We start from the raw sequence: 12948 nt of genomic DNA on the forward strand, positions 1-12948 counted from the left end.
AATCCAGTGCTACGGTTACCCGCCGTGGCTTTTACCTGTCGCCAGGACAGGTTCTCGTCTACAGCCCGGATGTCGTTGGCTAAGCTGCGTCGCCATGAGCCTCTGGGTCTGCCTCTTCTATGCTGTCCTTGTGGATTCCAGTCGAGTGCTTCTCTGCATACCTCGTTCGCTCCTTTCCTCAAGGTGTGTCCGAACCACTTCCACCTACGTTCACGAATTTCTGTGGCTATCGGCCGTTGATGACACCGACGATGGAGTTCCTCATTGGATATCCAGTTGCCAGGCAACCAGGCACGAATGATATATCGCAGGCACGGGTTAACGAATGCCTGCAGTTTTTGCGTTGTCTCCGCTGAGACGCACCACCATGACCATGTTGTTATTACCACAGAATTCTGTAAACAGCTTTCCGTTTTCGCTCATCTCTCCTAGGCCATGGCGTCCCATGACGCGTTCAAGGTCCGCGTTGTTTGATCTTCGCGTTGAAGTCGCCCAAATGGATTGTGATTTTCGGGATTTTCTCAACCACGCTGTTCAGCTGGCTGTAAAAACTCTCTTTCTCCTGCAGGTCGGCAGCATCTGTTGGCGCATAGCACTGGATAGCTGTAAGGTTCCTAACCCGTGTTCTGAATCCGGCAACGATTATTCGCTCATTTATCGGTTTCCACTTCATCAGGGCCGCATGTGCCCCTGGGCTCAGTAGGAATGCAACTCCTCTCTCTCTCTCTCTCTCTCTCTCTCTCTCTCTCTCTCTCTCTCTCTCTCTCTCTCTCTCTCTCTCTCTCTCTCTCTCTCTCTCTCTCTCTCTCGCTCTCTCTCTCTCTCTCTCTCTCTCTCTCTCTCTCTCTCTCTCTCTCTCTCTCTCTCTCTCTCTCTCTCTCTCTCTCTCTCGAGCAGCATTTTCATCTCGTATGCAAGAGTAGAGAAAGACTTGCCCGAACGATGTCATTTTGTTTGCCACCATCCTGCCAACGAACCTCGCTCAGACACAGACACAGGATTTCAAGCTTCAGGCAGCTAGCTTCACTTGCGAGTCAGTGTTGGGGTCAGTTTTTTCATGCTAAAGCGCGTTGCCAGAACCCAGGCCGTTTTCTTCTTTCATCTTTCTTAACATGTTTAATCTTCGGGTACAGTAAACCCAACCCGTTGTTAACCTAAAGTTCCTTTCCCGCTGATGGGACTGCCACTGGTATTTTCTGTCTTCAAAACATTGCCTAACTCGTACAGTCCAAAAAAAATTTATATGTCTTTCTTTTTAGTTTTAAATAGACGTCATGGAATTTTTGAATTGTTTATGCTTAAAATAATGATTTGCTTTATGACATTGAATTTAGTGCATTTTTTGTATTAGAATAAAATGAATGCATGAACATGAACATTCATGAACAGAATTATTATTTTGTAATATAAAAACGGCTTTGGAGATACGAAAACTCAATGACGATTAATTTAACCCTAGAAGACCATTGTGGAATGTAATCAACAGGAAAAAATTTTGGGTTCGCAGCAAACATATAATATTTATTACAAATTAAAACTTACATATGTTAACATTGAACAAATTACGCATATGTTCAATGTGTATCGTTTTCAGTTCATGGCTCATAATTTTTTGTTCCTGAGAAACAAAAGGGACAACTTCTTACACAATGTTGACCCATAATAACTACGTATAACTCAAAATATCTTATGTTTGTTTTGTTTCGTAATTAGTTCGACTTTTTCAACCCATATGATCAGTGCTGAAAACAGCAACGATGAGAAGCATTATTGTAAATTATTATTGAAATAACCTGTTCGCAATGTCATCTATTAGCATTTTCTTTTTTCTAATTTTTGATTTATGCAGTTCAATGTCGGCTAGACATCAAAATTGAATATTTATGCGAATTTTATTTTTATCACCGGAATCGCATAGGCTGAAAGTTCATTGCTATCTAAATACGTAATACTTGGCATTACTCAAGTCGAAGGCATATGTACAATAAATAAATTTCTTGTGGATAGGGGATCTTTATCGATTTACAATAAACCTATTGATGACTTACTTCAACAGAGAAGTTAAACAGGTGCGTTTAAAAATAGCACTGGCTCCAGGGCAAAAGTCTGGACAAACTTAGCGTTCTATTTGCATTTCAAGACCATTTTCGGTGAGGCTTCGAATTACTTAACTGCTTTGATCGGGGCTGGTATCGATTTCTCACTGAACGTGTCTTGCTTAGAATCACCAGCTTCTACGGATTTGTTTAGCAGATGAGGCGTATTCCAGGGTTGCACTTTGCCGGAAGCTCCCCAACAGTATACGATATTAGTCGCGTGGAAAATGGCAAACGAAATCCAAAACACGATTCGCCATTCTTCCAAGGAGTGCTGAAATGTAAATGAAAAAATGTTATAACAATAAGGTGTTTTATGAAAAAAAGACCTACATTTGGAGTCATCACACCAACGACGTATGGAGCTATAATACCCGTAATGGCGCCGATACCATTTGTAACAGCCATTAAGCTTCCGGCATAATTTGGACTCAGATCCAATGGATTGACCTTCATACCTGGATAGAAGGTACCCATGAAACCCATTGCTAGAGTGAAAAGCGCCACCACTAAAGCTTTGTCACAACCAGCATATGAAGCGCCCACAATGAAGATAGCCGGACCAGCAGATGCTGTGGGATAAGTTTTTGATAGAAAAATAATTCGATTTGGAAACCAGGTATGTCTTACCAATCGTTGTAAACAGCTTTCTACCAAAGGTGATGGACATCTTTCCATTCGAGATCAACCAATCGCTCAGTACTCCAGTTGACAGAGATACCAGCCACATCAGAAGGTACGGAAGTGACGAGTACAAACCGTTATCTTTAATAGAGAATCGTAGCACATCACTCATATATTTGGGTAAATCAGTAACCATTATAAAGAAACCCCAGTCGTGACCAATTTGCGCACATACTAAAGCAACCATTGGGATGCTGGTGAAAATGGCACGCCACGGCGTTGGCGGTAGGGTTTTGTCACGCGATAACGTTCCCATTTCCCGCTTAAGGTACTCCTTCTCCTTATCACTAATGAATGGGTGTGACTCCGGGTCGCTGTAGCAAAATAGCGTCTAAAAGCAGAGAGGTTTACTAAATTGTTTACCAAAAACATATTGCGACACTTACAAATAAGATAAACCATAAAACTCCCATTCCGCCAAAAAAGTAGAACACAGACGACCATCCGTCAATGTTATGTAGCAAATATCCAGAGATCAAGTTACCGAGAATCGTACCCATTTGTCCTCCACCAAACACCAGCGAGCCAAGTTTACTTCTTTCTTTCAGCGGAATCCACGAAGCTAAAAGGGCACTCAAAGCTGGAAATGTCGTTCCTTCGCCCAGACCCATCAGCACTCGAATTACGATGAGCGCCGTTGATCCTCCCAAGTTCACCGCCCATGGGGTGATCAGGGTGAAGAAAGCCGTTGACAGGATGCCCAAACTGAGTGTCCATTTGCCGCCGAATTTTTCCGCCAGAATGCCTCCCGGTAAATGCGTTATCACGTAACCCCAGTAGAAGGAGGACAAAATGATACCCTGCAGCTCTTGGTCCCAGTTGAATTCGCCGCCGTTGTTTTCACCCAGACCGAGATTGTCGTCTGCCGGACAAACGCCTTCCTCCTGTTCCGGAGTGCTGGTTTTATTAACCATCTCGGTGATGGCAATCGAGAGGCTGATCCGCATTGTGTACGCATTGAGGATCGCTAGGAAACCAAAGATTGCCAGCACCACCCGCTGAGGGATGATGAAGACTGAAAGGAAGAAAAAGTACCAAAGTGTTAAACTGAGAAAATCTGGAAAATGTTTCATTAAATTCCAGTTCTACAACAACTACAATTCGCCCGCTACAATGGCCAAGAATATATTATTTCAACCTAAATTTTTATAGATGTGAAACCATAAAAGATGCATTTCTAACTGCAGTTAACAACGGAGAATTGTCAGTAAAATGGTTACACACGAAAACCTTCAGCAATGAGGCAAATTATTGTATAATTTACTTACAATACAGCTACACTCTGTAGTCTGTCAATCATAGCTTGAAAATTGTGACTTTCATAGTAATAAATATCCATTAAATTCAAATTAAATTTAAATGAAATCAAATCAATCAAGTTCAGGCAAATGCAAGTTACAGTCGGAATTTTCTCCCTCTTCTCTAAGTTCAAGCTTGTTATCAATAGAAAGATAGTTACGTACTATTTTATACTAACTTCTTCTTTTGGAGAGAATAAAAGCGTAACCCGACGTTGATTTATTATCTAGATTTGCATGAAAGTAGCTAGATAATTAATTAATGCGTCTCTAGCACCGAAAACACGTCGCGTTGTCTGGTGACTAAAGTCTGCTACGCGCAATCCAACATTCTCCTTAGTCTATGTCTAGCTGCTCGATAATTTGCATCATTTCTCACGTGATTTTGATAACGAGAGTTATCATAATCACAACGCATAAATAATAGCATTAATCTAGCTGCAATTGAATCCGGCCTGAATCGGTGATTGTCACGCATACTGAGCATACTAGAGCATAGTGAATTGATACAATCGTTTGACACCTGACTGGAATATGAGAACAATCGCCCGCCGTTGCGAGAAGCGAATTTACAATATAATTTTGTTTTACGGTTATGCGTAGATTTTACCCACTAGCAAAATTGATGCTTTTTTACGAGGCGGACGGGCTTTTCAAGTTCAATGCCTAATGCGTGTTTCGCGAGCGATTCACCCGTTCATAACCTTCTCGGTTGAACGAATTAGTCGTCGGTTTGTTTAACTTTCCTGAGCCAGCTGACGGTGCCACTGCAAGATACTTGTTTTATAATAACCCGGAATCCATTTGTTCAAGACTAAGGTGAGAGAAAAATTTCAAAGTTTACATTTTTAATTTCGCATTTGGCATCGGAATGAAACGATTTTTTATTTATTTGATCAGCAAAAAATATGCATGAATATATCATTTCTAATAAAATGCAAAAACAATCATTGAACTGCAGTCTGTTTTTATTATTCGCAAATTTTTCGATGTTGCCTTGGAATATCTTTGCACTAATGCAAAGAACCCTATTGATTACAGGTTGTAGTCATCTAGCAAACATATTAAATTGTTTTCAAGTCTCTTTACTTGATTTTGGCCTTACTTAACTTGATCAATTGCAAACAAGAATTACGGAAAACTGTTTTGAAATTAAGTAACTTCAATTTATAAGGATTAGATTGATTTAGAACTGCCCTCTTGTTACAATCACTTTGATCTTGGAATACTTCTCAGTCAAGTTGGTCAAGTCATCAGCTGGATTTGTATTATAAAACCATCAGTCACTCCTCAAGACTAGATTGGTAAAGTCCGCCTAAACGCCACCTTCCTTCGTCGAATGATTGGAAGCACTTTTGTTTTTAAATAACTTTCATTGATAAGGTTGACTGACATCTGACAAAGAAAACAGAGAAAACGCTATCTATGATTGACATTGAGCTGAGTCAAATCGAACTTGAACTCCTTCGGTTTTTACTGAAGCAGGTGTAAGATATAAGATTAAAGTGTGTTACGATCGAAAGTTGTTTAAACAAGAATGCGTAAAAATGAATTGAATTTTCTATAGAATTATATTAATTTCCAAAACAAATATTTAGCTAAGCTTCCAGTTAACCGAACCCGAATTACCCCGAGCCTTTCGTTAAACTCCTGTGCAGAACTGCCATAAATACAGATATTTGTGCATGCATAAATTTGGGACCATACCGTTTTCTCCGGAGTATTTAATTTTCTCGATCTAATCTTTTAAATAACATAAATAGTTTGTGGACTACTTTAAAATTCAGGAGCATTAGTAGAGCCAGAAATCACAGCAACTGAAATAATTGATGGGTCCCAAATTTATGTATGCACAAATATCTGTATTTGTGGCAGTTCTGCTCCTGCGATCAGATTCTGTACAGCCACCTCATCCACTGTGTTTGCTGCAGAACGCCAGTTTGCCTTCCAGAATTTTTTTGGGGCGTATTTAAATTTCGCTTGACGATGGCCCAATATTTCTCGATTGGGCCAGAGTTCTGCTGTGTTGGGAGGGTTCTTGTCCTTGGCAACTGCCTAGGTGCATGTTGTTGACGACATACCACACCATAGCCTTTGTTCTGCAAACGCTGGATGCCAAAGTTGACCAAAACAGCACGGAACACTCATGTTACTTCAGGAAAGGCTGCGTTTCCTGGTTGATCCGGTTGCAATGAAAATGTCGCTACAAGTATTTAAATTCTAGGTGCAGATAAAATTGAAAACGTCTGTACCTTTCTCCTTTCGATTGCCCTATGAATCTCCTACCCAAAAAGAAGGTGTTTAAAGTCTGCTTTGACGTAGATTTCTTCGTTCATTGCCTCGCGATCGAACTTCGTCTGCTTTCGGAATCATGTTTTGGCTGTCTTGTTTGTTTAGCGTCGCGTTTGTCTTGTTATAAGTCAAAAGTCCGGTTTGGGTGGGACGATAAGGCTTCGGTTCCAGTTGAAAACATAGACCACTCTTTGTTTCATCGCTACGGCTTCCGGGTTTTGATTTCCCCCCAACCTATGCTTCCTGGCTATCGACAAACTTTCTCCGAACACTTTTGTTGAGAGCCTTTCCAAGAGACGAATGGTTTTAGAAAATAAAGAAACATCGGCCAGGACGAGACAAGACGTGAATTCGAAAAATTGCCAAATTAAATAAGGAGAGGGTCTTTGAAGCAACACTTATTGGTTCTTAGTTCGTTCCTTTTTACCAAACCAGGAGATCCGCGGATTGAACCTAGAACCTGTATTGGGAGGTCATGATAACCAGATTCTAACCCAACTTTTATCCCACGCCTCGTGATTCGCCGATATTGCGAAACCTTCCGCAGAGTAACCACATAAGACTGGTAAAATGGGATTTTTATAACCTTTGTTTTAGATAATATAAAAAAAATGCATTCTGAATAATTTTTTTGACATTTTGGCTTTAAGAGGAAGCAGAAAGCAATTTAAATAAGATTTAATAACAAAAAGGGAGATGTTGCAAGTGCTGCTTGGGTGGTACAATGCCAGCCTCTAGAAGGAGTGAAAGTATCCGAAAACTACACTAATTCATACATCACGCATAGCACACTAGAGAACCGCCGACATTAATACGAGTAAGGAGATGCAACGACGTAACCAACTGGAAATCGAACCAACTTTTCCCTCCGCAAGACGCTTCGATCAAAGAACATACGCCGCCGCACAAAGCTGACGAAGCGCTAATCAGACCGGTAGTCCTTTACGGACTTTAGACAGTAACTTTGCTTACGGAAGACATACGTGCACTTGCCGTATTTGAACGAAAGGTGTGGACTATTTTTGGCGGAGTACAAACGGAAAGCGGAGAGTGGCGAAGACGTATGAATCAAGAGCTACAGGCACTGCTTGGAGAAATCCCCATCGTACACCTGGCGAAAGTTGAGACTACGGTGTGCCGGCCACGTCGCAAGGATGCCGGCCAACTGTGCAGTGAAATCCGTTCTCTTCAAGAACCCCACCGGCGCCAGTAATAGAGGGGCTCAACATGCTAGTTGGTTCGACCAGGTTGAAACCGGCTTGCGTGTGTCGAGACGCGCAACGAATTGGCGACGAGTAGCCCAGGACCGAGTACAATGGAGAGGAATTCCTAATACGGCATGAGCTACTCCGGTTCTCGGCTGCTTATAAGTATAAATACACTAGATCAGCACGTGCGACGGACACGGTTTGACGCATATGGAAATCAACAACGAAATTGTCTCTCTAGGACGTTTTTATAAACGATTCCAACGTCAAAATGTTTTTTTTGGAAGAACTCGCGAAAATTCACCTTTACTATGGCGTCGCTAATTGTTAAGCAACGACAGTTCAGCAGGAGTAAGATTGTAGATTTTCCGATCGTCGACTACTCAATCAATGTAAGTTTGTAAATACAATTCCGTTTTGTTCCACAATGCTTTAAGTTCAGGAACCTTAACGACAACGTACCATCGCTTCCGAGAAGAAACGTTGTTTACAACGAGACTTCGGGGGAGAGCAGCATCAGCAGGTGCGAAATTTTGCGGATTGTATTTGTTTATTTGTTGGTGTACCTTTGTTTTTTGTTGGTGCTACCGATTCAAAAGCTGCTACCTGCGGATAAACCTAAGTAGCCTGAGTTTTGCAGTATTATGCAAGCAAAAGTGAAGGCAAACCCTTAATTTATGGAAAACATTGCTGTTGCTGTTGACATTTTCCATACGTCTCAGACCGTGTCCGTCGCACGCGGTGATCTAGTGTGCTATGCGTGATGTATAACGGGTGACAACTAAATTTTTGGAATTTTTTCGAGGCCCCTATGCACAATAACAAATGAGCTCAGGGCGAAATAAGAGTATGTATGTGTTAGCCCTTTCTCTCCTCATTCTACTAGTATTTTTTGTTTATGCTTGCCTAGTTTAGCTCAAAATGGCGGCAAAACAAGACGCATTCCGCGAGCGCGCTGTACACGTCTACGAATTGCACAAATTTGCACAAATATCGGCAAAAATTATACGGTACACGGCTTCGACAATTTACCATATCCTAAGATCCCCAACAACTACTCGTAAGCAAGGTAATGGAAGACCAGCCAAATTATGGACGCAGAAGGACTTCGTTCTCTTTCTCGTGCTTTCAACAACAAGGATTCCGTGAGCCAACGGGATGCCGCAAAAAAGTTCAACTGTTCCTATCAGTACAAGCAAAACATTGAGAAGAGTTGGAATAAAGTATCGAAAGAAGGCAAGAGCCCTGGAATATACCGAGGGACAGATTTCGTTGATGAAATTCCAATACCGCTAGTTGATAAATAATAAATCCGGAAATTGCTTTGTTTTGAACAACGAAAGGTTCTTTCCTCTTTCGAAGAAGCACGTTCCCGAAAATGATCGATACTATTCCATGGTTAGTTCTACTGCATCTCCGAACATAAAATACAAATTTAAACATAAGCTTGAACAGAAAGTGATGCTGTACATTGCCATTCCCGAGAGAGGTATTTCTAAGCCATGGATCAAGCCCTCTAGTTTAGCTATCAATCAAGATGTGTACCAGAACAAATGTTTGAAGAAAATGTTGATCCCGTTTCTACAAAAACATCATGAAGATGGACAATATTTGTTTTGTCCGGATAGAGCATCATCGCATTATGTCAAAAAACACAATCGTTCCTAAATACTAATTCGATTCCATTTGTACCCAAAAACCACAAACCGCCAAATCTGTCTTAGTGTCGCCCAATCGAAGATTTCTTCGGGATTTTGAGCTTCTTGGTCTACAAAAATAACTGGAGAGCCACGAATTGCAAACATTTGATTGGTAGAACCAAGAGATGCATTCGCAAAGTTAACATGAAGGCCGTACAACGCTCCTGTTCCGACACCAAACGGAAGCTTCGCCGAACAGCCGTATACGGACCGTTTCCAAATGTTCACTAATTTTTTCAACAATAGACAATGTATCTTTATTTTCAGTAAATCAGATCTTTTTCAAATAAGTTTCTTTTTTTGACAGCTTGAGAAATAAATTCCAAAATTTTAGTTGCCACCCGTTATTTTTTGGGGTTGTCCTTATTTCACTATAAAAACTTTTTTTATGCCAACGTAAGAACCGATAACTCAATATTTAGTGAACGGGACACGTTTTGTAAGAACTATTAGTGTTGCGTCCTGTTCACTAAATATTGAGTTGTCCTTATGTGTATTTTTTGTTGATGTTTTCAGTACCAATCAACCAAAATTACAAATAAGCATATAAACGAACAAAGTTTTCTATCTCGGGCTAAAAATAAATGCTAGTGAATGAACCGGCATCCAAAAAATAATCATGAATTTCCCGATAGTTAGTAACTTTGAGTTAAACGCAGTGGTCAAATCTTCCGACAAAAAAAAAACTTTGAGTTTAAACAATGATAAACATTAAAGCAATTATTCAAAAAGCTATTCATTTTACTTGCACTGATAACATAACATAATTCCTAGAGAATTGGAGATCCATTTTAAGCTATAAGTTGCTTAGGGTCATGTAACTGGTCCCAATCTAAATATGCTTAAAATAGGTAAGTACGCAAATAATCACACCTATGTACTTCGCAACTGATACATTCCATGGTGTTTAAAAATTTGAATGACTCGCCCGCTATCAGCAAATAAGTGATTTATTCAGCCGGGCCCGGGAATTCCCTGGCCAAGTTTTGACTTGTAAGCCAACAGCGAGTTTCGATATCTCTCTTCAACTGATCTCACCCACTTCAAATGAGGTTGTTCGTCAACAACGTTAAATAGGTATACTGACAACAAGAAGGTTTATCATATGTTTGACAAATGGAATTTATTCCAATATTTTAGTGTTGAAGTAATCAGTACGAAGAGGGACCCCAGCAAATACCAACTCGTATATTATTATACAAAAATTATTATCGTTATATTAGGTATGTTGCTGCTTCGTCGCAATTGCCTATTCCCGTCCTATCCAACACAAATTATTAAAAATATTAGCATTTTTATGACACACAAGACAAAACTAGTTATTCCCTAATATTTTAGTTTGTTGTCTATCATACGCGATCAATCAAAGTGAGCCGAGATCTATTTAAATACTTTTTATCATTAAAGAAGTCCTACCAGCCAAATTTCCTTCGTTTTTTCGTGCGACGAAAAATAAAATGTCGACTAATCCTTTAATTTCCGTCATTCATAAATGAAAATAACTCACGCAAGGCATTGTTGTTATTCTACAGTCAGGAAAACTTACCTGACCTGCAGAAATTTTGCAGAATAACATTTGTCATGCCGTCCTACACAAATACATGCCGCGTTAGCTTCGTAAACATTGTTGTGATTTTTAGTTTGGACGATGAAAAATTTTAATGCACGGATTTTAAAACGGTCCGACGAATTTAAAAAATAAAGTCAGTTGCGTAATTTCAATAATATGCTTTAATAATCGCTTTTCAGTGATTTCAAAGTTCACGGACCGGAAGGTAAGTATGTTTTAGTCAAATCAGCACAAGATCTTTTGAAGTATTCATTAAATCTATCCAACCAATGATGAAAATTAGAATGGCTTTACTTACTACGACGAGAATTAGAAATAAACCTGTAAGAAATTTGGAATCGTTATTTTAACGCCTCGTTATTTTTGTACTACATGTACCTTGAGAGGAGAGCAGGGGGTGAATGTAGAGGATAAGCCTGATTTCATGAATTTCTTATTGTCATATCAACTATCTGGCATATCCTCTACAATAGTCTCAACATTTTTTCGCAAGGTATGAAAAGCGGCCTTATTCTTCATATTTCAATTCTGAAGTAATAAAGTTTTGGATGACCGGCGTTTTGCACATCCTATGCGAAAAAACATACCCCCATGGAAATTCCGAAAAGCTTCCGAATTTGCATAGTGTGTTACTTGCCACTTAGTTCGTTTTTCGTTCCATAGACCGACAAATTTTTTGCGTAAACAAATCGGTAACATCAGCGAGTTGATGGTTCGCTTTGCAATACACTTGACACCACTTTACTCAGTTAAAGCAAATATTTGTGCGCTTGAATGGACGATAATTATTTAGATCAAGACTGATACAATGCAATGGGACGCGCCATTTCATATTCGTTATTTATTTGCTGTTGAGGCTGCTAAACATACTCATTGATGTTGGAAAGTTTCCCGGGGAGATGGCTTAATTAAGAATGCATAATATTAATGAAGAAGAAAAGAATTATATTTGAGTTTATTTGAAGTATAAATTTTTCTGCTTTGTAAAAAGAACTCGACCTGCCTCGAAGAGCTTCGAAGTACATATCCACGAAACGACGATGCACACTAATATTTATAATGATATATTAGATTTATATAAAATATTTCAAGCATTATTCTTGAATTTGTTATAGAGAATGATCTAATACTTAAACGAAAGATGTTAAAAAATGTGGTTAAATATTAGCTCTTTTCTGCATTTCCTAGAAACTATTTCAGATAGCAGACAGTAGCATCATGCTTTTTATTTTTTTTCCCCAAAACTGAAATTCGTTTGAGAATGTTTACTATTTTCATTGACCGTTTTTTATAAACTCCTATCGAACACCGATCTATCCTTGCAACCTTGCAGGATTGGCATATAATCGAGACCAGCAGCGCGCGTGCTGCTAAGCCTTTCATAAGACCCACTGCAAAGAAAATAAATGTTATCGCCATTGAACTCGAGTGACAATTGTTTTACAGGGTTACAATTTCTTATCAAATGCTGCCGATAAAAATATAATAAGCTGTGCGGGGCGGTGGGCAAATAATCAACCAGATAGCGATTGATTGTAAAATTGGCAGCTTGTATCTCTGTGTTTGCCTTGCATTTGATAGGTTTATACGCTTTGTACAGCTCCGATCAGGGAGATAAGAATATTGAAACCTAATTATCGCGACAATAGGTTTCGTTAAGTCAAATCTTGCTCGTAAAAATGAGATAAAAATTATGCAGATTACCTTTTCAATTATGTCGGATTAGTGATTTCCGATTTTGGGTAAAAGAAACATTTGGATTTCTATTGTAAATACGTAGGGTAAGTTAACCTATAGTGAACCCTTTGCTTAAAATGGATCTGGGGTACAATTTCAGTGTTTATTAGCTTATACTTTTTATTTCCGAGGATATATGACATGAAACAGCAAATACTAAACATAACACACATTTTAGTTTATGAAATTTTAGCTGCTTTTTATTATTAATGCGTCGACATTTTCAAGTGAGGGTCAATTATAGGTTGACCATGCAAAAACTGTGACCATTAGTGGACCCTTTATATGCAAAATATACTAAAATTCCTATAATGGACCCCGTCATCATCGTATTGTAAACCATTACGTCCATACAAGGAAAAT

At 39.3% G+C, this 12948-nt stretch overlaps 1 protein-coding gene across 1 annotated transcript in view; it reads right to left on the reverse strand.

Moving 5' to 3' along the window:
* Positions 1–1607: 1607 nt before the first annotated feature.
* The window catches only part of LOC128740248 (putative inorganic phosphate cotransporter), a 45176-nt gene continuing 33835 nt past the window's right edge, over positions 1608–12948 (reverse strand). Inside the window, exons 2-5 of the mRNA XM_053835782.1 lie at positions 3167–3795; positions 2727–3111; positions 2430–2668; positions 1608–2370 (exon numbers count right to left, since the gene is read on the reverse strand). Coding sequence (XP_053691757.1) covers positions 2164–2370; positions 2430–2668; positions 2727–3111; positions 3167–3795 — 1460 coding nt within the window. The 3' untranslated portion in view covers positions 1608–2163. The remainder of the gene's footprint in view (positions 2371–2429; positions 2669–2726; positions 3112–3166; positions 3796–12948) is intronic.

Source organism: Sabethes cyaneus, chromosome 3 (assembly GCF_943734655.1).
Source record: "Sabethes cyaneus chromosome 3, idSabCyanKW18_F2, whole genome shotgun sequence".
In the NCBI taxonomy this organism is placed as follows: Eukaryota; Metazoa; Arthropoda; class Insecta; order Diptera; family Culicidae; genus Sabethes; species Sabethes cyaneus.